This window comes from Pipistrellus kuhlii, unplaced genomic scaffold (assembly GCF_014108245.1).
Source record: "Pipistrellus kuhlii isolate mPipKuh1 unplaced genomic scaffold, mPipKuh1.p scaffold_m20_p_4, whole genome shotgun sequence".
Lineage (NCBI taxonomy): Eukaryota > Metazoa > Chordata > Mammalia > Chiroptera > Vespertilionidae > Pipistrellus > Pipistrellus kuhlii.
In genome coordinates, this window is record NW_023425540.1 from 24861840 (window position 1) to 24889099 (window position 27260).

The 27260-nt window shown below is 50.6% G+C and overlaps 2 protein-coding genes across 10 annotated transcripts in view; one reads left to right on the forward strand and one right to left on the reverse strand.

Annotated features, from left to right (window-relative positions):
* Nucleotides 1-5237: 5237 nt before the first annotated feature.
* Nucleotides 5238-9330, reverse strand: LOC118703206. Of its 6 annotated transcripts, XR_006739665.1 has the most exons (5): nt 8071-8772; nt 7808-7906; nt 7594-7687; nt 7255-7481; nt 5238-5647 (listed from the first exon to the last, which is right to left on the reverse strand). XR_006739665.1 is itself a non-coding variant. In XM_045571214.1 (2 exons), the coding sequence occupies exons 1-2, from the start codon at nt 8272-8274 to the stop codon at nt 5396-5398; spliced, it is 456 nt and encodes a 151-aa protein (XP_045427170.1). In that variant the 5' UTR covers nt 8275-8671; the 3' UTR covers nt 5238-5395. The 6 variants fall into 6 exon arrangements, 1 of the variants encoding a protein (XP_045427170.1); XR_006739664.1 differs by lacking the exon at nt 7255-7481; XR_006739668.1 differs by lacking the exons at nt 7255-7481; nt 7594-7687; nt 7808-7906 and adding an exon at nt 9193-9330 and having other exon boundaries at nt 8071-8463.
* Nucleotides 9010-27260, forward strand: part of IRX2 (iroquois homeobox 2) — a 34199-nt gene continuing 15948 nt past the window's right edge. The window contains exons 1-5 of one of the 4 annotated variants that reach the window (XM_036409939.2): nt 9010-9420; nt 10812-11214; nt 11517-12257; nt 13022-13101; nt 13708-14315. In XM_036409939.2, coding sequence (XP_036265832.1) covers nt 9172-9420; nt 10812-11214; nt 11517-12257; nt 13022-13074 — 1446 coding nt within the window. In that variant the 5' untranslated portion in view covers nt 9010-9171 and the 3' untranslated portion in view covers nt 13075-13101; nt 13708-14315. Of the gene's footprint in view, nt 9421-10811; nt 11215-11516; nt 12258-12921; nt 13102-13595; nt 14316-27260 lie in introns of those variants that run through there. The other 3 variants (XM_036409941.2, XM_036409942.2, XM_036409943.2) reach the window with 3 other exon arrangements.

Consider the following 27260-nt stretch of genomic DNA (forward strand, 5'->3'; position numbering starts at 1 on the left):
TAACATAAGGACCCCTCCTGTTGCTTTTTATAAACAAGCCCACCTCCCTCTTGCCACTCACTCCTCCACTCCCACACCATTGCCTCTAAGCCCTGGAAAGCACAAAATTATTCTCCATTTCTAAAAGTTTGTAATTTTGAAAACATTCTATAAGCAGAATTGTGATACACACACACACACACACACACACACACACACACACACACATTCCTTTGGGATTGGTTTTTGTCCCTCCTCCTCCCTCTCTGGTGCATCATTTAGTTTGTGTGGACCAATAGCTCCCTCCTGGCTCAGCTGAGCAGCAGTTTGACCCCTGGCCCACTAGAAGACATAGAGAGGGGTTCCATCTCTGTCTATTGCAGATAAAGCTGCTGTGCATGGCTTTGTGTAAACGTGTTTCTATTTCTCTGGGACCAATGCCCAAGAATGCAATCGCTAGATTGTAGTTGCAAGTTTTATAAGAAATTGCCAAACAGCTTTCCAAAGTAGATGTACCATTTCATACTCCCACAACCAATGTATGAATGATCTAGTTTCTCTGAATTTTTATCAGCCTTTGATGTAGTCACTATTTTGTGTTTTTATTTTAGCCAATCTGATAGGAGCATATATGATATTGTGGTTTCAATTTGCATTCCCTTGATGCCTAATGATGTTTAAAAAAATCATTTTTTATGCTTATTTACCCTCTGTATATCCTTTTTGGTGAAATTGCTTTTTGTGACTTTTGCCCAAATTCTAATTGGACTGTTTTGATTGTCTTGTTTTGTTGAGGTGTGAGTATTCTTTATATAGTCTAGATACTAGTACTTTGCTAGTATCTAGGGTTTGCAAATATTTCCTCTCAGTCTGCTACTCTTTTTTTTTTTTTTTTTTTTTCTTTCATTCTCTTAACAGGATCTTTCACAAAGCAAAATTTTTAAATTTGGATGAAATACAATTTATCAAGCTTTTCTTTTAGGGACTAAGCTTTTGGTGTCTGGTCTTAAGAATACTAGGCCTAGATTTTGAAGATTTCCTCCTATATTTTTCTAAAAGTTTTAAATTTTTACATTTAAGTCTGTGACTCATTTTTAGTCAATTATCATCTAAGATATAAAATTTGGATTGAGATATTTTTGTGGGATTTTTTTTTTTCTTATGGAAGTTTAATTGTCAAGAAAACTAACTTCCTGGACTGGCTTCTGTTCCAATGCTCTACATATCTGTCCCTCCACCAATATCGCACTACACTCTCTTAACTCCTGGAGCCACATAATGTCTTGAAATAGGGTAGAAAAATTCCTTAGCCACTGGCAGAAGCAATAGTGCTCTTCTTTCAGCCTGGATCTGAACAGGTTAAGGAACAGAATGGCCCACAGGGACCATGTAGCCATGTAATGAGGCCTGGCTGCAGGACTGGGCCTTGAGGCCTCTTCCTCTGTGCAAGGCCTTCAAATAGAATTGTATTTAAAGTTCAAGATTTCTCCAGCTGCAGTGGGGAGGATGAGGGCAGAGAGTGAATTGGTTCTAGAAACTGCTAAAGGGTCAAAAGGCTTGGCCTTTTATTCTGAGAGAGAGGAGGTGTGAGGAGAGGATCTACCACAAACCTGAAGTCCTCCTTCACCCCTGCCTCCATTTTCTTTCCCTTCCCAGACTGTGTTCTGCCCCTCTTCTCAGCCTTTTTCCTTTCCTGTCTTTCCACAGCTCCTCTTTCTAATCTTGATTTACATGCATAAAACGTTTACTGTGATATAAAGAGAAGGTGCAGAATTCTAACAGAATAAAGGCAGGTCACCCCCCAGCCCAGAGGGGGTGCAGGTGGCCCACGGAAGGCCTGGCTGCATCCAGCACTGTCCTTCTCTTCCAGGAGCCTCTGTGTGTCCTCCATGAAAAGAGTGCAGTGACCAGCCTCTGCACTCTGCCCAGGACACTTGTCTCTTCCTGCCATGCTTTGAATCATGGCACAAGGACATGCACACATGAGACTATGAGTGTAAAGGTCTAGACTGCAGATCCAGGATACTGTTTATGTTTTTTGAAGGGTGGGGTAACAGAGGGAGGAAGAAAGAGATGAAAGAATGCAAACTTTTAAGATTTTTTTGTTTTAAAGAAAGAACTCCTAAATTAGATTAGACTTCTGTCCTAGGACACTCTTTTCAAATGCCAATACTAATTTTTTGTTTTAATCTTCAAGACAAAATATTTCACACACTAGAAATATGTAGAATGACATAAGCCCAAGTAATCATCAAACACCTTTAATAATCATTACCATTTTTGTCATTTATTTCAGGTCTATTTCTCAGAAATCAAGTATTACTAATGAAACTGACAACCCCCTTCCCCCCAACCCTCCTCAAGGGCCCTCAGTGTGCCCAAAGGGGGAAAAGGTCCTTCTACTTCTTAGGACAGCCCCCTCCCCCGCACCTGCAAACAGCACAGCATTGTTTGTGCACCTCCATCATCAGCACCAATCCTCTCTGCATCCTTCTTTTTCTTTATTATTTTTCCCACCCAAATTTACACTCTCAGGACTTATTCGTGTTGATACAAGTGGAGCTACTTCCCTCACTCTCCGCCCCAGGGAACATTCTGCTGCATGCAATGGGCCCCATTCTTCACTCAGGCCTCTCCTGATTGCCATTCAGGAGGTGTCCAGTCTTGCACTTTGCACACAATGCTGTAGGCACTGTGCCTGGCATTTCCTTCACAGTGGACAATGAGCCCAGGAGTTGCAGGGTGACAGGATGCGGGCATCTCCTGATCTTTCGTTTGTTGCCACAGGTCTTCCCAACTTCTTTATGGCCATTCAAACTAGTGCAGTCCTGGAGAGAGCTGCCTGGCTCTGCACATGGGACTGGGACCAGGACCAGGTTGATGTCAGCGAGCGAGCGAGCGAGCGAGCGGGTGTAGAGTGGCATCTTGCATACTGTCTGGAAATTTCCCCACCACTAGTGAGTGTGTGCAGCTAAGGCAGAGGGTCTGTGCCTGTCCCTGGCCCATTTTCCATCCGGGTCTTGTCTTCACAGACTGTCAGAATTCTCCGAGACAGTCTTTGGCATTTATAAGTGCTGCATATGTCTTCTCTCAGAGTCGGTTTCTGTAACTTATTTTCCGTTTAACTTGAGTTTTTACTTTAAATACGATCAAATTTGTCAAAGTTTTCTTTCTGCCTCCCCTTCTATTTTAAAAAAAGGGGGGAAAAAACACCACACCATACCCTTTTCTTATCTACACAATCCCTGGTGTGACCGGAGTGTGCCAGCGGGTTAAGGAAGGGGAAGGGGGGCAAGCACGCGCGACCACACGCTGCAGAATTGGCGGTCTGCGGGGCTCAAACCGAACCAGTGTTTGCCGAAGGATGGGAAACATGGCCTCTGACCAACCCTCGCTTGTTTGATGAACGCAATTGTCGAAAGACTAGAGGAAATCTTCCTTCTCTAATGTTTTCTTGCGAGCGAGGAGTCCTACCTGCCGGGGCAGAGCGGTCTCCCGCGGCCCCCGGGGCCTCCTGGGCGCTCACACCCGAAAGTCGCCTCGGCCACCTCGGAGCAGCAGCTGCCAGAGAGGCGGGGGACACAGAGGTGAGCTAAGTTCTTCCAAAGACTGTCTTGCAGAAACATTTTTAAAAAAAGAAAAAGAAAGAACCTCACAACTCTTCATCTGTTTCCACTCGCCCGGAATAGCTGCAGCGGCGCCGCGCGGACCTCTCCTGGAAGCGGCGCGCGCCTGTGTCTGTCGCTCTGTCGGGGGTCCGGGCCTGCCCAAGTGTCCGGTGTGCAAGTGGAAAGGCTGAGCACCTCTAACTTTTCTCCTTCCAAACAGCCGCAGACCAAGAACAGGGCGCTCAGGTCTTCTCCGCTGGGGAAACGTGTCTCCTAAGACTCTGATCCCCTAAAAGAAGTCTGGCCTGTCCAGACCCGGCCCGCAGGTCCCCCTTTCTCCCTCTCCCGGGGCTCCCATGAGGACCGGGAGCTCGGGGTCGGGAAACTCGGTTAAGGGGCGAGGAGAGGAGCGACAGGAGGAGGAGAAGGGCGAAGTGAGAGGACAGGGAGACAGTCCTGGAGATGCAGAGAAAAGGCGAGATGAGGATTCTCTGGGCACTGCGGGGAGAGAACCTTCAGGATACAAGTCTGAGGCGATCGTCGGAGGAGAGGCTGGGAGGGTGCTGCCCACTAAAGAAACCGGTAGGGACGAATCAGCGAGGAAGAGAAATCACAGTAATTATGAGCTAGAGTCAGTTAAATGGGGAGGAGCCCTGGAAGTGAGGATGCTGGTCTTATAACCTAAAGGAGCGCGCCCGGTGTCCAGGGTCCCGGCGCCCCGACACTTCTCCAGCCTCCGCAGCTCTGGGTCCCCTCGAAAGGCCCTAGGCACTCCCTGAAGGACTCAGGCCTTGGGGCCCTTTTAAAACCTCTCAGCTAGGCCCCCCTTTGGGGTTCCAGGAAGGAGCGGCGGGGGGGGGGGGCGGAGGGGGGGGGAGACCGCTCACAGCCTGTTGGTGGGGAGGAGGGAGGGTGTCCCCTCTGAACAAGTTTTCCAGGCGTTCGCTGCAGCATGACTCTGGGAATACCACTGTGTTGGAACCCCTAAAAAATATGCTCAGGGGATGCCAAGAGTGAGGAATGCCATGCTTGAAAGAAACTTTTCATTTGGACTTAAATTTTGTACAATTTATAACCACAAACTTCGGAGAGAGAGAGAGAGAAAGGAAATTGCAGAACCACACTTTTCACTCTCCTTGCCTTTTCTTTCTTGCTGTCACGCCCTCTACAAACAGCTAGGAGGATCTCGGGACCAAAGGGGCCTTCATTGGGAATGCAGTCAATTTGATACATTGAAATTACTCTTAAATGTTACTCATCTTTTATTAGTAGACGACTGGGGGGAAAGGAGACACATGTAATGTTTTAAACAAAAAATGCTTTTATTGATTTTTTGAGAGAGAGAGAGAGAGAGAGAGAGAGAGAGAGAGAGAGAGAGAGAGGAAGAAAGAGATAGAAACATTGATGGGCTGCCTCCTGCAAGCCAGGTACTGGGGAAGGAGCCCTCCTACAAGCCAGACATGTGCCCTGACCTGGAATCCCACCGGTGACCTCTTGGTGCGTGGATCTACACTCAACCACGAAGCCACATCTGCTGAGCTATGTATTCATCTTAATTGACAAGAAAAACAAAAAACGAAAATTACACGCTCTCAAATATTCACCAAACTTACAAAAAGTCCAGCGAAGGTTAGGGCAATAAGACAAAGATCGTATGTGGAGTAAGTTTTATTGCAATGCCTGATATAATTGTTCCTCCCCGAAATAAACCTAAGTGGAAAGGGGTAGGTCGCTCGCCAGGGCAGGGACGCCCACCGCCCTTCGGTAGCCTGGACCGTTGTTGGGGCCACCGCAGCAGGGAGGAGGCCTCAGCCGCGGGCCACAGCGCCCCCTCGCCGCCCGCGCGCACGACTTCGGGCCCGCGCCGCCGGCCTCCCCGCGGCCCGGCAAGCCGGGAAGGTCCGCGTCTGCAGAGAGCCTGGGCCCGCGACTGCCACTTTGCCGGTTGGCCCTGAAGCCCTGGCCGCGTTTCTGGCGTTTCTCAGCGCTTGAACTCCGTGGGGAAGTCGGCTTCTTGAAACGCGCACGTCCATGCCGCCTTGTCCTAAGTGCAGCGACCACTGTGGGGACAAGAAACAAAAACGTGACCAAGTTAAACTTGCTTTAAAATGCATTCACGGGGGAGCGGAGGGCCCATCCTAAACCTGGAGGTGCACATGACCCACGCAACTGTAAAAGCTGGAGCTGTCAAGGGAGTTCCTAGGTTTGCCCCTCTTGGCCGCCCGATTTCTCCCATTCCAGCTCGAAAGGCAACTGGAAAGTAGCAGTAGCTGAGTACCAGACCGTCCTTTGCTCTCAAATCCCTCTGCGCCCACCAGCGACGCGTCCAGGCCCCCGCTCGCCGGGAGCAGCGCTCCCCGCAGTGACTGGACACGCAGTTCGAGCGAGTCCAGGTCACCGTCGCAGGTGGGCGTGCTAGGAGCCACTGAGTCTGGCCTGGACATTTGCCGCAGCATGTCTTTTCGATTGATTTTTCAAAAAAGAGAAAGCCAAGCCAACTTTAATCTAAGAAACGGAAAAGTGATTTTACAAAATCAGGGAGCTTTAAATCGAAACCGAGTTACATTCCAGTAACAATGCAGACCGTGAGTTTTAATGTCTCTGCGTAGGCATTTTAATTTGCTACAGTCACTACCAATAAAAACGGCATGTAGTGCGATTCGACTGTTTAATAGTGCAAGGTAGACGGTTTTTATTAGTAGCAGGCAGCAGTATGGAAAATTTAGATTTCGGTGGAGGAGTGTAATTGCTGGGGGGAAAATACACTCAGGAAGAGGCTGTCTTTAGAATCAGCAGCACTGAGCAGAGCGGGAGCAGGCAATGTTTTCTGGAGAGTCAGCCTGGGTGACGGAGAGACCCTCCAAAGCCACGTGCACTTGTCTGGTTAGGTATTTAATTGATGTCAAAATCAACTGTATTCCCAGCTTAAGCTCCCGCTCCAAACTGGGGATGTTTTTGTAATAATTCGCTGTTTTCTTTTCCTCCCGGAGGCAGAGACGGAGTGGGGGGGAAAGGGGATGGGTGGGTGGGGGGGAGGGCAGCCCCAAATGCTAATGAAACCACAGCAGGAATTGGTCTTTAGAAATGGAAATTCTCTCAAGACCTGTCTTTTGAGAAAATAAAAAGTTAGACCTGATTTTCTACACTTAAACTGTTTAATTGGAAGCAAATTGAATGGCTGCAATCTGATCTGTTGCTGCCAGTGCTTGTCATCCAAGTGTGTGCGACTCATTTAAGGCTCCTCCCTGGCTGAATTCCCTTTAGAAAGATCAAAAATGTCATAGATCCAGTCGCAGGCATGCTCCACAGGGTGGCTGGGGCCTCTCTCGGGCTCCCTTTCTCTTTCCTTTTTCACTCTACAATAATTGATATAAAATATTGGCCCTGCACTGGACTCGGAGGTCCTACTTGGGGTGGAAGCATTGTTGGACCGCGCCACTGCTGGGTTCTTGCAGTGGCCTGAAGTGCTGGGAAGTGGTGTGTGTGGAGGAGAAGGGGGGAGAGGATGGGGGTGCTGTGCTAGAGGGTAAAGTGAAGATTGATGGGTAAAGGGGGCAGGGCTATGGTTTGTAGGAGTACTGGCTTGGGGAGCAATGGGGGGCTGAAGAAGGACCAATGGGTTGGGGGTTAGCAGAGGAAGGAGCTGGTATAACTGCCTGGACCGTACCTAACAGGAGCCACAAGCCTGCGGGCCAAGGAGGACAATCTGCAACTGGTTCCCTCTGATCCGATGGCGATCCAACTCTGCCTGTGCCTTGAAGGTTCTGGTGGCGACTGGAGCCTATCGATCATGCACAGCAGACTCCCTCTGTGCCCGAGCGACTCGACTCTGAGTCCCAGGGATACGCGGATCCAATAAAAGAGGCCCTTGCGAGAGCTGCAGAGCCAACAGGGCTGGGGTGGGGCGGAAGCAATGTGGGAGGAGGGGAGCTGTAGGCCTGAGCTCCCGCCTAAGGTGTTCCCCCCTCCCAGTCACCCACCCGAGATGGCCCTGAGGAAGAGGCACCTGTTGGGTGGGCGCCGACCTTCAGGCCTGCACACACCGGGTTCCGTGTGGAGCACCTGGAAGTGCCCTTCGGGGTGATTCCTGGCCTTCTCTTCTGAGGGACCCCGGTGGGAAAAGGGTAGAAGAGGGATGGGAAGTGGGGTTTTTCGGAGGCTGCGGTCCCTCGCTAAGCCTCTCTTGGGCTCCACGAGGCTCTTCTGGAGCCCTGTGTTACCTGATCTACCTGTGCTGCCGACCGCTCCTTCCTGCCCAAGTGACAGCGAGGCTTCCTGTCCTCTCAGATAAAGTCATCTATCCAGTGACAGTCATCCCCCTGCGTATTTTACAACACAAGGCCGAAAACTCAAGTTATTAAGACAAAATTAAACCCCTTTCGATGATGAAGCACTGGCAGCGAGTGACAAAACATTCCCATCCCAAAGTGCTAACACCCAGGGACCTAGTCTTCATCAAGGACTTCAGGGGCAGAAAGCTCACCTCTAGACTCTCCTGGCTGGCAACTCGCAACGAAGGCGCCCCGGATCCGGGTCCCACGGGGACACGCTGGTCGGCGCGGGGTAGGCGACCAGACTCGAGGCCACGCGGGGCGCCTCCCACAGTAAGGCACAGTAGACCCAGCAAGGTGCAAGTGAGAGCCGCGCACGCCACCCCCAGGAAGATTCGGGCCGCCGGTGCCACCATCTAGCGTCCCCCATCGCCCAGTAACCTGTCCGCTGGGACACGGGTTCTGAGGGAAGTCACCTGGGTGGGCCTATTCCCGGTGAAGAGAGGGGCTCAGGCCCTTCGTCCCGCAAGCGGACCAGCCTGGCCAGAATGCAGGCGGCCTCTAGCCTAATCATTTCGAGTTGATCTGGGCGGGCGGGCCAGTGGCTGGATTGAGACAGGATGGCAGGGATGGGGTAAGAAGGGGGGGCTAGGGCGGGCGTGGGGAGGGGGGCTGGGAGTACATGCGGGTAGGAGTGGGTGCGCGCTGCTCGGTCCTGCCAGGTTGCGGGCTGCCGGCCGCGGGCTGGGGCTGCGCGAGAGGCGACTATGCCACAAAAGCCTTCGTGTCTCTCCCTCCTCCTCCTTTCTCCCCGCTCCCGCCGCCCTCTCCGCCTCCCCCCTCCTCCCCCTTCTCCCCTCCCCTCTCCTCCCCACCCGGCTCCCAGCTCCTCCCCCAGCTGCGGCCGGGCCGCTGGAGGAGGCCTAGCAGGCGGAGCCCGGGAAGGGGCGGGCGCCCGAATATGCAGATGAGCGCGTGACGGACAGCTCAGCGTTCCAATGTCCCTCGGAAACTCGAGCGCTCCTTCCTCAACTCCTCACTCCCGACTTCAGATTCCCCCAAACCCCGACCGCCGGCCTGGCGCGCGGCTGCGCCCACCGGCTCCGCGCTGCCGCCGCTGCCTCCACCGTCTCCGCCGCCGCCCCGCAGCTCCCCAGGCCTGTGGGCCCCGGCTAGTGCCCGGGCCGACCGACCTCGGCCCGCGGCCCCCGCGGCCCCCGCGCCCGCCGCCGCGCCGCGCCCCGGCCGGGCGTGGATGGAGGGCTCCGTGAGCCCTGCCCGCTGCTCGGCGTGACGCGGGCCCCGCGCCCACCATGTCCTACCCGCAGGGCTACCTGTACCAGGCGCCCGGCTCGCTGGCGCTGTACTCGTGCCCGGCGTACGGCGCGTCGGCCCTGGCCGCGCCGCGGAGCGAGGAGCTGGCGCGCTCGGCGTCGGGCTCCGCGTTCAGCCCTTACCCGGGCTCGGCGGCCTTCACGGCGCAGGCGGCCACCGGCTTCGGCAGCCCGCTGCAGTACTCGGCCGACGCCGCCGCCGCCGCCGCCGGCTTCCCGTCCTACATGGTAACCGCTCGGGCGGGCGGGAACGCGGGACACCGGGCGTGGGGACCCCCGATCGGAGCGCAGTCGAGCGGGCCTGGGGGTCCGCGAACGAACGGGGGCGCGGGGAACGTGCCGTGGGCGGTGGCTCCGGCGTCGCCGGCTCGGGCTGCTCTGCCGCCGGCGGGACAAAAGTCCAGGGGGAGAGGCGACGCGACCGGCAGGCGACGTGCCTGAGCCCGGCTGGGACCCGCGTCCCGCGCCGCCTTCCTTAGGCTACTTCCCAAAGAGCCTGGAAGGAAGTGCGAGCACGCCGGCCGGTGTCGGGATCTGTTGTGATTTGTCCTTAGCTCGGACACCGAAGCTTGGCGAGGGGTCCAGAGCGGGCTCGGGGCTGGCTTCTGTGGGCACGGGGAGCGAGGGTCAGTGCCACTAGCACCTCCGGGGCGGCTGCGGGCGCTTAGTAGTTACTTGCTGGGCTTGGAGGGGAGGGAGGGGGGGGGGGGGGGCACTGGGTTGGGGGAGGGGCGAAGCATCTGCCAGGGTCTCTGGGGCCCGGCCCAGCCCGACGTGGTCTGGTTCTTAAACTATCTCGAAGGCTGTGCTTTCGGAATAAACGTGTCCGCGGGCCTGTGGCCCGCTAAGTACCTCTCGGTTCTCCGGGCACCGAAAGCAGCTCTTGCCCGCGCGCCTCGGGTCTGCTCCTGGGCCCGGAGGCGGAGAGCGTTTCGGGCGATGGTAGCTTTTAGGTCGACACCGCCCGCCCTCGGTGGAATTCCAGGGCAGCGCCCCGAGGAGCAGGGACCTTGGTGAAGGCTGCAAAAAAAAAAAAAAAAAAAGCCTCCAATGTAAACGTTAAAGTCTGAATTAAAATGCTAATTGCCGCGTATTTGAAGCATTCGAAACGGTGACTGGCTTCTGAGTTGCAAATTGGATTTGCGGAGCTTTGGACTGGTGAATGGCGGAGCAGGGGCTGGGGTGAATTTTTAACCATATAAGGGCGGGATAATGGGGGAGGTTTCGGTGCTTGAGAATCCAGAAAAAAATTTAGATATCAAGAAACTACCTTCGGCCCTGCGTGCTTGCGTGCGTCTATACTCGCGGCCCAGGGAATTGCAGAGGGAGATATAGACCATTTAGGAAAGTGAAATCGTTAAAAAATTTGGGAATAAAACTGCGGCGCTTTTTGTGATCAACAGCTGGCCTTCATAACCCGCTGCGATTTTTTTGCTTTTGTTTTTGTTTTGTTTCGTTTTGTTTCTTGCTCTGCTGCTGCGGGAAGCGAGGCTCCCCCGCGGGAGACTCACCGTGGGAAAGGCGGCCACGGCGGGCCGAGGGGTGGGTTGGTTGCCTTTGGGAGTTGCCTTGCCAGGTCCCCGCACAACCCCACTCACCCAGGCTCTTGTCGGTTCCAGGGCGCGCCCTACGACGCGCACACGACCGGGATGACGGGCGCCATCAGCTACCACCCTTATGGCAGCGCGGCCTACCCGTACCAGCTCAACGACCCCGCGTACCGCAAGAACGCCACGCGGGACGCCACGGCCACGCTCAAGGCCTGGCTCAATGAACACCGCAAGAACCCCTATCCCACCAAGGGCGAGAAGATCATGCTGGCCATCATCACCAAGATGACCCTCACGCAGGTCTCCACCTGGTTCGCCAACGCGCGCCGGCGCCTCAAGAAGGAGAACAAGATGACATGGGCCCCGAGGAACAAAAGCGAGGATGAGGACGAGGAGGAGGGGGACGCGGCCAGGGGCAAGGAGAGCCTGGAGAAAGCGCAGGAGGGCACCGAGACCTCTGCGGAGGACGAAGGTGAGCGAGGCCTGGCGGGCTGGGAGTCCCGGGGAGTTTTTCTTCCCAGGCGGGGCGCAGAGCGGAGGGAGAGGGGAGGAGGCTGCAGGCCTTCTAGCAGGAGGGGGCCTGCGAGCTAGAGGGCCCAGAGGTTCCTCGGGTGCTTTTCAGGGAGGCCGTGCTCACACCATAGGCCTTGGTAGGTTCTGGGTGGAGGTGAGGAATATTATGGGGAGAGCCTGATACACTGGGACGTGGGGCAGAGGGGTCCCCGGTGGCCTGGGCTGCCCCACACGCCCCAGAAGTTGCCCGCGTCCCTGCAGGGATCAGCCTGCACGTGGACTCGCTCACGGATCACTCCTGCTCTGCGGAGTCCGACGGGGAGAAGCTGCCTTGCCGCGCCGGGGACCCCTTGTGCGAATCGGGCTCAGAGTGCAAGGACAAGTACGACGACCTGGAGGACGACGAGGAGGACGAGGAGGAGGAGGAGGAGGAGGAGGGAGAGCGGGACCTGGCGCCGTCCAAAGCCGTGACCTCGTCGCCGCTCACCGGCGTGGAGGCGCCGTTGCTGAGCCCCCCGCCCGAGGCCGCGCCCCGAGGTGGCGGCGGCAGCGGCGGTGGTGGCAAGACCCCCCTGGGCAACCGGACGTCGCCGGGCGCGCCGCCGCCCGCCAGCAAGCCCAAGCTGTGGTCTCTGGCCGAGATCGCCACGTCGGACCTCAAGCAGCCAAGCGCGGGCCCGGGCTGCGCGCCGCCAGGGCTGCCCACGGCCGCAGCGCCAGCCTCGTCGGGGGCGCCTCCCGGAGGCTCTCCCTACCCCGCGTCCCCACTGCTCGGCCGCCACCTCTACTACACGTCGCCCTTCTATGGCAACTACACAAACTACGGGAACTTGAACGCGGCGCTGCAGGGCCAGGGGCTCCTGCGGTACAACGCGGCGGCCTCGGGCCCGGGAGAGGCTCTGCACGCGGCGCCCAAGGCGGCCAGCGACGCGGGCAAGGCAGGCGCGCACCCGCTGGAGCCCCATTACCGGCCCCCGGGCGGCAGCTATGAGCCCAAGAAAGGTAGGCTGCTGGGGCCCGGGTCCTCTGGGAGGGACAGCCAGCAGGGCCGGGGTTGTCAGCACTCCCAAGCGACCGGGGGAAGGGGCTGGGAGACCTGTGGATGTGCAGGGGGAACCTTTGTCACTTAGAAGAGAGAGGAAAAACACAGAATGCACCACCCTTTGACTAAAAGTTAGGAGAAGTGAAGGCAGGCAGGAGTGATGACTCCAAAAGGAGATGGGAAGGACCAAGGGATCCCTGCCTTGCAATAAGACCCACCTCATTATTATTTACTATTTACTTAGTATTTATTTCTTATGATGGCCAGGGCAGCGAGTTTTAGTTTTTGCCAAACACAGACTGCCACGAAATTCGAATTGTAGTTTGTCTGGGCTTCGGCTTTGGTGTGTTCTGTTGTTAACAGTCTCTCTTTTGCCTTTGGCTGGAAGGAAACAAAACGTTCCAGTTTATTCCCAGGGGCCTTAGTTCTTCAAAATGGAAAACCAGAGCTTTATTCCTTCCTCTCCCTTTATATCCTCTGTTGCTCATAATTCAGACTTGAGCTGATAAGACCTGTAAAAGGAGCTCGAGGGGGTAAAAAATGAGAACTCAGAAATGTGACCAAAATCTACCTCTGACACTGGTGGTGGACACTCAGGCTCCTATCACTGTTTGCCCCAAACAGGGAGCAGGCTTCCTGGGTGTGCGGGCTGGTGGCTTTGTGGTGTCTGAGAGATAGATGGGCTATGGGGTTGGTTCTGACTAACTGCCCCCTCCCCTGACAGATGCCAGTGAGGGCTGCACCGTGGTTGGTAGTGGCATCCAGTCCTACCTATAGAAGGGCCGTGTGTGTACAGCAATACAAGTAAGTGGGCCCCCTGGTGTTTCTGCCCACGCTGGGGGATCCTCCCTGCACCAATTGCTCTGAAAACTTCCTTAATGTCCATTTCTTGCTTCTTGTCATGGGGTCTGAAGACAGCATTGCAATCTTCTTGGTCTTTTTTTCCCTTTAAGTGGGAGAGGACTGGTTTTCTTTTATCGAGTCCCTCTTTTTCTGCTCAAGTTCTGCTTTGAAGAATCACTCTATATATATGTATGCTGTTTTCTCAGTCTGGGAATTGTGTGCAATACGGAGTGCTTTTGCTCCACTAGACACGGAATAGACACTTGCTTTGATGAGCAAGTGTTACTGAGACTTGGTATCAGAAACCTTTTCTAGATGATGTTTGCATAGTAAAACTGAGAGACAAGAAGCACTCCTCTGTTATCAGGCCCATCTTGCTTCCCCCCCCCCCCCCCAGTCCAGATGGAAATGCCTATTTTACAAATAGGCAAAATTACTTATTTCACTTCTTAAACGTGGGAAAGAGGCCAAACCCTTTCAAATAACTCCTTTTTTTTTTTATAATGGGATGATGTTGGTGTGGAATTGAAGGATTTGGGATGATTTGGTTTTTTCCTTGGTCCACAGGTAGGTGTCACAATTGCTTTGGAAAAAAAAAAAAGTCAGCAGGCCATTCTTTCTTCCCAAGTTCATAAATACACAGACGTAAAAAGCCGCGCTCACCCGGACCGCATCTTGTGCCACTGTAAAGGAAGGAGCCACAGAGCACTGTCAACTCAGACTAACCGAACCGAACAGACTTTTGTTGGATAGACATGAATTTGTTGGCATTAGTATAGCTTCCCCAATGTATGTGTGACTTTTTGAAAACAATCTTTTTTCTCAGGATATCTTGAATTGATCACTTCATTGCCACGGTATATATGCTATAGGTGTGATAGGATTTACTGTAAAATTTATTTGTAAAAGATGTACACAGTAGAAATAAAACGTGATTGAAGAACTTGAGTACTTAAAAAGTGGAAACAAATTTGATATTTATTTTTATAATGATATAAAGCTTCTAGTAATTTATGCAAGTTGTATTGCAATGGAATCTAAACTTTTTGTAAATAAATTCTGCCTGGTTTTTATTTGAACATTGCTGGTTATACAATCTTTGTTGGTTGTTTAACAATAATTCTTTACTAATTTATATCTTAAATTGTAAATAAAAACAGACTAGACTACAGCAATATGGTGTTTGGGGCTTCTTTTTCTTAAAAGAGTGCTCTGGGTAGAGAGCCCCAGTGATAGTGGTGACAGCAGTCCCCACCCCAGGTGATCTGACTTCAGGCTTTTTAAAGATAATGTGTAAAATAACCTCCACTTTCTGCTCATAAAAAAATAAAAAATAAAAAGGCAGATGGGAGAGAAATAAGCAGTAGGGAGATACCTGTGATTTTTAGATTATTTATATACACATGTATTGCAAGAAAATTAAAATTTTGTTCTCTGAATATGCAAAATACTTGTTAGTGTAAATTTTTTTTTTTAAGCTTAGCAAAATAAAATGACCTGACATCCCTGAACCTTAGGATTCATTTAATATTTATTTATTACCTCCTCAGTAAACTGGAAAATTGTGGTAACATGGGTAATAAAGAGTTACATCCCCACCATAAATTACTGATGGAAATGACTATTTATTCTAAATATCTTTAAAGCTTACATTATCCAAATTGGCATAGATTATTCAGATTTACTGAATATTTCTTAACTCTCCTTTTTGTTTAACTCACATTAAACACAAGGTGAAAACTGGGAGGAGAGGTTTATTTTACTCTCAGTGGCTCTCACCCTTGCCCTGGGGGAAAAGAAAAGCTTAAACACCCTTAGACTATTGCCTCATTATTGTGTTACTCACTATCTAATTATAGGACAAGTCTAGAATTTGTAGGCAAGTAACATATTTCCTTTGATTAGTATCATAAAAGCAGGAAACCTGTCACTTTAATTTTCAGCAACATTATATGGATATTCATATAATATAATTTCAGAAAAGAAATGAACAATCATTTATTTCCCCTGCAAAGATAAATTGAGTGAATATAACTTACGGTTATAAAACAAGAATAATAGCTCCTCAGATTGCCCTTTAATCAATCATACACTTATTTTTCAAGAGGTTCATCTATTTTATTCCATGATTAATAATGCTGCAGCATGAGCACATTATTGCATCCCAGCGGGGGACGTCCCGGGTGCTTTTAGCTGCTTTGGAATGGTCAGTTGGGGTTCATTATGGGCTGATATTGAACAATTTATAAAATCTTGTCTAAACATCTGCCAGCTCAGATAGGCCCATGTGTCTGAGGATGGGAAATTGCTGGACCGGTTGATATTGACAAACGGATCTCCCTCCAGTGGCTTTTTGTGCTGTAGAAATTAGTGGCCTCTTGCTGGGGTCTTGTTAGGAAGGGTATTTGAAAGTAATCTTAGGTACTTGAGGCAAAGCTAGGAGGCTGTGAACTGGACACTGACTGGGCCGTGGGAAGAGCAGTTGTGGTTTGTGGGGGAAAGGAGCAGATTTAGTTTTTGATTTTCTGTGACTTCTTAGGCATTTTGTTGGCTTTGGATACATAACCCTTTGGAGGTTAGACTTAACGTGACTATTTGGGATCCAGAACTCTTTCCTTTCTGCCTCCCCAATAACAGATGAGGAGAGGTTTGGAGCTGAGCTCTCTCTCAGGGACAGGAAGGTTGTTCACGTGGGCGCCTGGCCACTGGGGCAGTGTGTCTGGAGGAAAACAAATGCCTATCTGTGGAAGTTACAGGGAGCTGCTGGGGCGTCTTTGCTTGTTTTTGTTTGAGACAGAAAACCCCATAGAATTTCTGTGAAGATAATGATCCTCCTCCCCCCAGATAGCATTTTTAGATTACAATATGGAGCTGATAAACCGTTGGCTTTTATTAATATTAGCCATCTTTTCCTAAATCAGCGGGGAATACAACACACATGGCGGCAATATCCCTGCTTTATGTAATATTCCAAGTTGAGCATTTTGAAGACGGCAGTGAAAAGGATGAAAGTTAATGATATTTAACAAATTAAACACTGAAAGACCATACAGCCTCATTAAGATACTGGAGACACTCCATCTTCTATAAAGGGTGGCGAGTGCGAGTAGAAAACCCCAGCAAAAATTGATCTCCGTGCATATGTTCAGAAATTGTAGCCTGGATAAAAGCTGCCTCCCTTTGGAACAGAAGATTGTGTTACCTGGACATGTGATACATCCCCCCACACAGGCACACACCCCAGACAGACCCCATTCTCAGGGACAACTGCACCTTTCAATTGGTGAAAACTCAGAGCAGCTCAGGAGATTAGCCCAGACTAACGAATCTTCTTTGATGTTTATATGCCCAACAAATTATCAGAGATTTCCATAACTTACCCACCCTGCCTCCTGACCTGGATTTCTTCCTGGAGAACTTGATTTTTAAAAAATGTACACTAAGAACATAAAACGTGCAGGTGGTTAGAGGGATCTTTTTTTAAAGAAATGCAGAGTGATTTATGAGCTCTTCGCCATACAGATCTTTAGTTAAGATGAAGGGAAGTGGGTGTGAGGAGGCATCTTTCATTGGAGAAGGATTAATGGGGTCTAATTTTATTTTTGCTTTAAAATGTAGTTAATTAAAAATACAGTCGCCAGCCATACCATGCAGTTGTTCCCGGAAGCGGGCACACGGGGGACCCGGTGCCACGCAAGCCGCTGCGTGCTGGCCTGGTCACACTCCCGGCTCCGTGGCCCCTCTGCCCTCTGCAGTCCGGGGTTCATTAGAGCTGATTTATCGGAATTCACGCTTTAATCTCAGGTGGGCCAGGAGGCCCTGCGCTGCCCAGAGCACCGGGAGCGCATGCCCGGCGGCCGCTGCCTCCCGCGCCCGTCAAATGTCAACATTTGTTCCCAATAAAAGAGTTATTGTTTCTGCAAAGCTGCCCAGCCACTGCCTTTGAAACTTGAAAAGAACTTCATCCACCTTTGTCTGATGCGAGGCAGGAGGGGAGGGGCGGAGCGGAGGGCGAGGACTGGAGCCTGTCCGCTCTGCTTGGAGTCCAGGGGGCGCCTGCCTGCACCCCCTCTCGGGCAGCGGAGCTCCTGCGGGCTGCGCTCTGCACGCGTTTATCAAGTATCTGGGGGTTCGGCGCGGTGCAAACCACTTGGAAAAAAAAATCTCACAAAACACAGAATGCAGCAGCCGCGCGCAAAACCCGCCTGAGTTTTAGGGTCATTTAAAATTGCACTAAATTATTTATTAAAAAGGCTAAGAGTAAAGTGGACCTTTCATTTTTTAATGTTTCGTTATAAATGTGCCCTAAACTTCCACTGCTAGAGTTGAGGTAAACAGACATAAGTTTAAAAACCATTCCAAGCCAATTTCTCTTTTCAGAGTCAACCCTTTTCAAATTTAAATAGTGATTTTTTTTTTTTAGAAAGTTCTCCCGAGTAGCAAAGCAATATACAATGATTATCAACCGTGTAGGTTTTCTTTAGTTATCCAGTGCATTGAAATCCCAAGGAAAACGTCTTTTTCCCCCCCGTACAAATTGAGGATTTAAATAGATCTTTAAATATGTGTTTTTAACTGCTTTTACAAAATATAACATCTCAAACATTTCTAAAATGTGTTAACCCAAGAGGCAATCTTGGGAACAATCCACGTTTGTGATAGGTGGCTATTATAATGAACACCATTTGAATTTCTACATATCGCAAAAGAGACATGTCTCTTTGATGTATTTTTTCAAACCTTTATGTGACAAATCCCTGCAGATATTTTAAAGGCTTACTATAAGGAAAAGTAATCTATGACAATATAATTTTCCAGTTGCTGAAAATTACTTTCTATTGGTCACAATAAAAGCACACGCCAGGCCAGCCCTCCCTTTGGCTTGGCTGGAACTCTAGGGAAATGGTATCCAATGATATGCGCTTGGTGGGAGAGGGAGAAGAAACCTATAACCCCAGTTTTACCTGCAACCCCCCCCCCCATTTGCATGCTTCACCTGCTACTCCTACAAAGAGAGTCTCCACTAACACTCCCCAATCCCCCCCCCCCCCCCCACACACACACACACAGAGTAGGCCTGTGTTTCCTCTCCGGAGGACAGAGCGGTCTCAGTCTCCCTCTTTCTAAGAAAGATAGAAATTGAAGATGTTATAAAGGAAGACTACCCTGCTAACATAATAAAAATGAAATGAGTTATGAAATCACTGTCCTCTGTTCTGTGCAATCCCAGGAACAAGGAAAGAGGAAGAATGTTTTTGTTTAAGTTTGGCCCCAAGGTAAAAAGGAAAAGTTGTTTGTTTTTAAGATGTCCCAGAGTAACTTCGTTCTATAAGAAACTGAAGACAAATGAAATGTAATATTCTTAAAGAAGCCGCTCTGAGGTTTGGGGCTGACTCCCCATGTGAACGGAGTTGATCTCTGTTGGAAATGCCCACAGGGAAGAAACAAAACAATGCTACCCAAGCACGTGCATCCTTGTGGGGAGATAAATTGACAATTTATCCAGTGTAACTCCTGATCAATTATTAATCTTTAGTGTCAACAACAGGGCTATAATTACCTTTGGTTATTTTCATATTTATTTTTTTCTTTTCTCTGATCCGGTAATTAGTTAATGCCTTTGAGTAATGAACCTGGAGACCAGGCCTTCTGGGCCCCCCCTCCTTTTTTGATGACCTTTAGGGAAAACACTCGCGTTCATCCTCCTGTTCTCAGACATCTCTTGCCTGTCTTCATTCTACCACAAGGCACCTTCCCCCGCTCCCTCCTGCCATAAATAATGATTCTAGAGGAAAATGGGAAAATGACAAACAAATAGGGCGCAGCTGGAATTAATAAGGCTGATCAAAGTTAGCGGGGCTGGGACTGCTTGCAGCAGCGCAGGTCTGAGGTCCAGAAAGGTGCCAGCAGTTCTTGCCTTCCCTCCAAGATCAAGAGAAAGGGCAAAGCGGACATTTAACCCCTGACTTATTCTAATAGGGGAGGGGTGGTCCGGGGGAGGGAGGACCCTGCAAACTCCGGTGTTCAGGCCTTGCTAACTCCGGGCAGGGCGGCGGTCTGGCCTGGGGATGAATGGGAAGGCTTTCGCCCAGCGCGGGTGCAGGTCCTGAGTGCACTCCGCTCCCACTACACCTACCGCCCCCGGGGCCTCCGAGAAGGGGTTCCTTGGAAGGCTAGGGAGTGAGTTAGGAGTTGAGCCGGGGACCGGTAGGTGGCCCGGGAGGCGGAGCAGCGCTCAGTGCTGGAGAGGCATGGAAGAGAGAGGCAGTGTCAGCCCAGGGTGCTGCTCCGCTGCGGGGAAGGAAGACCGAGATTGTCACCGCGGTAGCCCTTACGCCTCCTTCCAAACGCCGGCGGTCTTGGGCAAAGGTACGGGCGCCGGAGGAGCCCGCTGAACACGGCGGGCCTGCTCCCTGCCCACCTTCTCCCGGGGAGCCCTGGCGCCCGAGCCTCCTTAATGCACGTACAGCCCCGCCAGGCTGGGCTCCGAGCGCGTATTTTGTTCCCACATAACTGCAATCATTTCCACGGGGAACTGTCCCCGCCCCCCGCCCCATGTCTCCAGTGCCCTGGAGCGGTCGAGCTGGGGACATCCTTCAGCTTACACCCCCCTCCGCCCCCCTATGCTGTCCTGCGCCCGCCAGCGCAGCGCCGCCACGTGTGCGCTTCATTGGTCCTAAGGCAGCGGCTGGACTTAGGCGGTGACCCAGCAGCAGCAGGACAAGGGAAGTGGACAATCCGGTTCGCATTGCCGGGAGGGTCGCAGCTGGGAAGCTTGGCCCGGGGGATGGGGGGGGGGCAGGAGAGGGCAGAGCCGGACACCAGGAAACTCCCTGCAGGAGGCTGCGCCCCAGGGCCGGGAACCTGAGGCCCAGGTCCAGCGCCTTCTCATGTTCTCCCGCCACCGTCAGGCTCCTGCCCTTCGAAGGGAGAGGGCGTCTGGGGTCCGAGCTCCCGTCTGGGGTCTGCGCTCTGCACGCGTTTATCAAGTATCTGGGGGTTCGGCGCGGTGCAAACCACTTGGAAAAAAAAACCACCGACACGCCTGTAGGACCGAGCTCCTGGAGGAGGCCCCACTCCGCCCCAGGCTGCATTCAAGTGACCCCCAACCTGGCGGGCTCCCCCAGTTCAGCTCCTGTCCCTCCCCCCCCCCCCCCCCAGTCTTTTCGATGCTCGCATCTCCCAGGCCCTTCTCTGGAGCTCTCCCCTCAGCAGCTCCCCAGCTTCCCTTCTTTTACCGCTTCCTGGCCTCCAGTCTCTGGGGGCAGGCTCGGGGTGTCCAGACCCCTCCCGGGGAGTGCTGGTTGGATACCGGGCCCCACTGCGCGCGGAAGCGGGGGTGCGCGGTGGAGGGGCCCGGCAGGTCACCGCGAATCGAAAGCCCCGGAGGCTCCCTAGTTTTCCATGGAGGCAATCACGCAGGTGTGTGTGTGTGGGGGGGGGGGGGGCAGCTCTCCTCTGCAGCCCTCCAAGCGTCCAGGACGGGCATCTTCCTCCCGCCTTCCCTTCGTCCCCTTCCTTTCCTAATCCCCCCTGCGTGCACCCCATTTCGTCCAGCGGGGTAGCGGTGGCGCACACACTCTGTAGCTGCGGTTCGGTTCGCACAGGCCTTCCCGAAAGGCCCCGACGGTCCCGCGCGGCCGTGACCACGGGGACCCGCACCCTTGGCCTCCTCCCGGGGACCCGCGCAGAACCGGTTTTGGAGGCCGGCCTCGCGAGCGGCGTCCGGAGGGGACGCCCTTGGACAAACGGAGCGAGAGCCCTGAGTAAGCCTCTGGCGTCTCCGTAGGACTCCCGCAGGCAAGTGGCCAGGGAAGTTTCTCTTTTTAAGGAAAATTTCCAGACGTGTCAGGGCTTAACAACACAACTGTAGTCGTTTCCACACACTCCTTCACTCTCTGCGCTCCTCCTCAAAAAACTGGCTGGAGGGCTTCCTGGAGGTGGTGACTGAGCCAAGGAGGACGCAGCGCAGTCCTCGGCCCGGATGGGGGCGCCCGTGAGCACTCTAGATCTATGATAGATCGCCTGGGTTTGGGCCTGCGACAGGCCCCTAAGGGCAGGCTACAGAATCACAGGGGGAAATGTTATTTTAACATCAGATTCTTTTCTCCAACCCTTCCCCACCCTTTCCTTCATGGGACCAGGATAGGCAAACTCAGTGGCCATTTCTGGTGGCCATTTCTTCGGATGGCCACTGGTGGTTTTGAACTGGGAGGCCAGCGCTGGTAGGTCAGGTGCAGGACCCTAGGAGTTACATCTCTCACAGGTTGGGAAGTATCCTTGATTGTAGGACCTACAGGCGGCCACAGGGGAGGCCCTGGGTTGGGGCTGAGGGCAGGTGAGGATAGGGCCTGAGGTGGTGGTGTGATTTGTAACATTTGGGGGAGCTCTGATGTTGATCTGCGGGAAGTTGTGGCCCTGAGGTAACTCAGCCCTATCCTACCCCTAACTACACCTGGGGATAACCGATCCCTGGGGGTCCACAGAGCCAAGAATGAGGAATGGGGGGCAGATGAGTGCCTGGGACCAGCTCCCCAACACTGGCAGGCAGAGGAGGGGGCTCAACCCAAATGTGGGGGCAAAATCAGGTTCCTTGCCTACCAAGCGATGACATTAGTTTATTTAAACAGGAGGCCCAGGCTGATTCCAGGTTTATTCTTCCTGCCTCTCAAGCAGTGAAAAAACCATTTGTTCCATAATTATGTGATATTCAGCCCCTCAAATAAAAGTGCCCTTGGTGGTAATGGGCCCAGATATAAACAGGGTTACTGAAGGGCCCAGCCCTGTGTATATACCTCCTCCAGAAGGACGTCTGGCTGGGGATGGGGATGGGTGTGGGGTGTGAATTTGAGCCTAAGCCAGGTTGAGAGAGACAGTTTAACATTTTGGTGGGGTGGATGCTTGCTAAAGAAAGGGGCTGGGTTAATGCTGTGCTTTGAAAGAAGATAAAGCTGGAGACAGACCTTCACGGGGGTAATGCTGTAAACAATTTCTACTGACTGTACAGTCGTCAAGTGTTCAGGTGCACAGTGCACAGTGAACAGGAGGCTGGCTCCTAGGGCTGAGGCTGCAGGGCTGGCACCCCCAGGCCAGGACACTCAGCCCGTGACTCTGAGGTTGAAAATGCTCCTAACAGAAACCCAGTGATGGTCCCTAAACCATCTGGTGTGAGAGGCCCAGAGAAGCATGTGCTCCTGGCACTGGCAACCTGGGTCAGGATGTTTGGGGGCAGGTGCTGACTACTATGGTGGGGCCATCACCTGGAGTGCGTTCCAAGCGAGAGGGAGTGTGAGCTCTGTACAGGCCAGGTGATGCCTTGGCTTGGTCTCACCCCTAGCTCTGGGCAGTGGTCCGGCAGAAGGGGTAGTACATGCATTCTGAAGGTGGGTGCTGATGGGCAAAGGTGCCCCAGACAATGCTATGCATGATGGTGACCTCCATGACCTTGGAAATGGAGATGGCAACACTCAAGACTCTCATTGTGTGGTTCTCTGAGTGGACCAAGTGGCCCTCTTCCCAAAGCCCACCTCCTCCCACACAGCCTAGGCATCATCACCCACTGGCCCTGTTGTCCCATTCACAGTCCTCACCCTACCGAGGCCCAAGGATACGAATAGAGAACAAATGAATCCCACACCGAGAGTCTGAATAGTGAACATCTGGAACTCAGGCTTATAAACTGCTCAATAGGATGTGCTTTGTCCTCTTACTTGGGAAAATATACCTTCTAAGGACAACATTACAAAATATGATTTGCATGGAAGTCATTGACATATGGAAGAGGATGGACTGTAATGATCGCTGTGCATGTCTGAACATTCTGTTCTGAGAGGGGGCAGTGTTTGAATTTGTAATAAAGTGAAGACAGAATAATTCATAAATTACGTATTTATTGCATTGATTTTTTTCTTGTCTTCTTGTCAGTAGAATCATTCCTTATCTTATAATAATCAAGATGTTCATATAATTTGTGCTCCACTGAAATAATTATTCAAAAATTCAAAAGCAATTTCATTGAAAGTGTACATTAAATATAGGGTGTCCCAATAAATGTATCCATGCTTTAACTCACTTAATTTTCACTTCTTTTCGGGTTTAACTGATTTGAAATAATGGGTGAAGCCAAACTAAGCTTTGAACAAAGAACATTTAACCTTAAATTGCCACTAGACTTCTTTTTTATGGAGATACATAAAAGATAAAGTTTACAGTACAGCACCTCAACAACTGACAAATTGAGGGCGAATAAATATGGGGGATTTAAATGATTCTTGATGTTTGCTCTGCATTATCAGCAGTGCTTGGACCAGAAGGGTCATCAGTTTGAAAACAGGAATTGACAAAAAAGTTATTCATTTCTGCAGATTATTTTAAATTTTGAAAATGAACTGTGTTTATAAACACCAACTTTATAATAATTCAAAGTGTGTGTACATTTTTGGGGGACACACTGCATATTTTCAACAGCATCTGTACAGTAAACCAGATAGATGTAAGAAATAAAAATAAACAACTTCTGTTTTTTCCTTCCAAATCAAATTTCTTCTAAAATATCCTAACCTATCTATTAAAATTTAAAGGCAAAGTGTGGATTATAATTTATAAATATCAGAAATTTAAATAAAAACTTTAAAATTAATAATGCATTTGATCCCCAATAGGGAAAGGTCTGAGGAACCCCACAGACGGACAGGAGGTAGTGGAGATGACATGGGTAGAAGGACCTGGGTCTGGCCCTCAAGTTCTGTGGCAGTGTTCCGCTAGGGCCCAGTAGAGAGCAAGTTCATGGTCATCCCTGCTGAGCCTCCTTCTGCCCTTCTGCATATGGGAAGCCACGTCACCAGTGCTGTAAAGAACATTAAATGCCAAGGTGTAGTGGGGAAATTGGGAGTAAGACTGGGAATGTGGTTTCAAAGACACCAGGGGTTGGACATCAATGGGGGTGAGCTGGGTGGGCAACAAGGTGATTTCAGATAGTCTGAGGCCAAGGAGCAGAGGCTAATGATGCCCTAAAAGGAGACAGGGTCACATGGAGAGGGCCTGGAATTCACTCTTTTCCTTGGAGGTGAACAACTGTTGGCCTGGGTGGAATACAGCCACACTCAGGAGTGCCTTATGGAACAGTCAAGGCTGCCTTTGGAATCCCCTCTCTGGCAGTGACCAAGGACCACTGCCTTTGTAGGAGCACCAGCTCATCAGAGGTGTGATTCCAAAGGCAGCCTCCCTTAGCTGAATTGTCAGTTTGCTATTAACTTCACACATAGGAAGCTGGACCCTGCTCTCCCCTCTCACATTGTACTGCTCATATCATATAAAAAAAAAATCAAATATTAGCATGTGTACATATTATATGTTTAATTTTAAAAATAGATTCTATATTTTAAGTAATATTTGGATTACAAAACACAACACAGCAAGTGCAGAGACAACCCCCCCCCCCCCCCCCCTCCCCCAGTTTCCTCTCTCATTTACCTCTTGCATTAGTGTGGTGCATTTTTTACAACTGACAATCCAACATTGACCCATTACTGTTAACCCAAGTCCTTAGGTTTTCAGTAAGGCTCATTCTTTTGTTGCAAATTCTATGGTTTTGACAAATGCATAATGTCCTGACGTTTTATTTTATACAGCACAGAACTAGATCTCTTCCTGACCTCAGAGGTGTCTCTTAGACATCTAGAGAAATAATTGATCCAATCAACAAATATGTACAATAAAAATATAATACAATGAACACATAAATATATAAATATGCTAAATAACATAGTTGCCAAATAAAATAGAAGACATCTATTTCAGGCTGTGATTCCTGGTACTGGAAACCTCCTTAGCTCTGACTCAGCTGTGGGCCCAGAGCCACCTTTCCCCACACTCAGCAGGAAGAAGGAATGATAGCATCCAAATCTGGAACCTGGCTTGTTTTCTGGAGCTGGATTGATTTATCAGACTGTGTGTCCCAGTGGCAGGGACACTGCTGGGTGTGCAGTGACCTGAAATCACATAGGGAATATGTGTAAGCTCACGTGTTTGCAGATGGAGAAGGCAAGAAGCAATACTATGCAATCAAAGCCATGGCTTTGGTCATGAGGTATTCTTTGAATTGTGCAGTTTTGATGTTTAGTCATATGCACAGGTTGTCTTTAAATATATTTTTATTGATTTCAGAGAGAAAGGGAGAGGGAGATAGAAACATCAATGATGAGAGAGAACCATTGATTGGCTGCCTCCTGCATGCCCCCCACGGATAGAGCCAGAAACCTGGGCATTTGCCCTGACCAGGAATTGTACTTTTATCTCCTAGTTCATAGGTGGATGCTCAAACACTGAGTCATACTGGTTGGGCTAGAGTGTCCACTTTTCAGTTCAACAATAACAAAAAGCCAGTGATGCTAACTGGGGCTTTCAGTAATTTTTGTTTGTTTCATTGTAATGCTGTGCAATGCCACTCATGAAGCCAGAAGTGTTATCAATGAGCTTCTTCACATCCTACAGGGGACATAGCATTCTTAAGAGATTCCTGTCAGCTTCAGTGGATTGGAATTACTCTGTGTCCTTGAGATTACGTATTTGGAAGACCACTGAACTTTGGTTTTGGTCCCCCACCCAGCACAATGCTCTACTTGCTCCTCATTTACTGTGCCTGCTCTGTGGTCTGTGGAAAGACAAGTTTGTTCATAGAAAATGTGACTTTCAAGTAGTATGTCCTAAGCAGAAAACTTACACTGAGGAAAAATAAGAGATACACTGAGCCATGAACCCACATGAAATGGAACATTTTCATTTTAGCTGTTTTGAAGGGAAGACATGTGATAGTTGAAAAGGCAATGCCTAGATATTTGCCTCCTCTCCTTTCCCTGCCTGTTCAGTCTCCCAATATAACCCTCCCTTTGGCCTTCATTCTGTTACCTGCCCACTACAGCCTACAAACACTGGTCTCCTGCCTCAAAACCTTTCCCTCACCAAGCCATTCCACACCCAGATTTCAAAACATCTTCCTCAAGCAGATTGCAGGCCTGACACCAGCCTGATCGAGGGGCTCAAGAGGACCCCTGCCTGCAGAGTCAGAGACTCTCAGCCCTCAGCAGCAGGTCATGGGTCTTGCCAACCTCTTGCATAATTGTCCTCATCTTTTCCAGCTGGTTCTTTTTGGAAAACACATCTTTGTGCTGGGACACTGCAGACTGCTAGCAGCAGGCACCCAGTATAGACAGCCGCCTTCTGAGGCCTCCTTGTCTAGAAGGTCAACTGCAGGAAGCTTGTGTAGATAACTTCAAGAGATTTGTGTAGATGACAACTTGTAGAGGGCTGTGTAGACAGTCAGGTGCAGGAGGCTAGACCCTCAGACTCACATTCTTTGTCCTCCTCGTCTTCTCAAAAAATCTGTGCAATATTTTTAATGGTATTTGACCTGTTCATATGAAATTGGCTCACCTGCTCTTAAGTGCAATTTAAATTAGCTGCAGACAATTAGTTTATTCTAGGTATATGTTCTTATTAAATACTTGTTAAATAATCAAGGATTCTTGAAATTCCATGCACTGGTTAAAATATGTGTGAGGTGAGAAGCAGAAGAGGACAGGAGCAGAGAGCAGTGGGAGGGGAGAAACAGCAGCTGGGGTTCGATTCCCAGCCCCTCCACTTGCTGACAGCTCCTCACAGTTAATTAACTTGCCACCTCGGTGGTGCCTCCAGCTCTTCGTTATGCAGAAAGTGAGCAAAAACACGCTTCCTTAACTGAGACGTCTTCTAGTAAAACTCTCTGTGAGAAGTGCTGAATCCCTGTTAGGTACATATGCAAAGGGAACTTGGGTTGGTAGAACAAGTTTAATTACTACTTCATGGAACTTATGGGCTTTTAACTGCCACAGAATAAGGGATGGCATTTTAGCAATGACATCAATTAAGTTGGAAACTATGCTTATAAATACATTATGTATATGTTATAGCCAAAAATTTAAAGTGGGCAGGAACACTGTGTATGTCTCTGTGCGCGCATATGTGTGCAAGCGTGAGCATGTCTGCCTGTGCATATTCTGCCAGGTCCCCTCCCCTGGAAGAATGGTATCATTTTCCAGACCTTCTTCCCTGCTCATAAGACTTAGCGCAGAGCCCTTTTGATT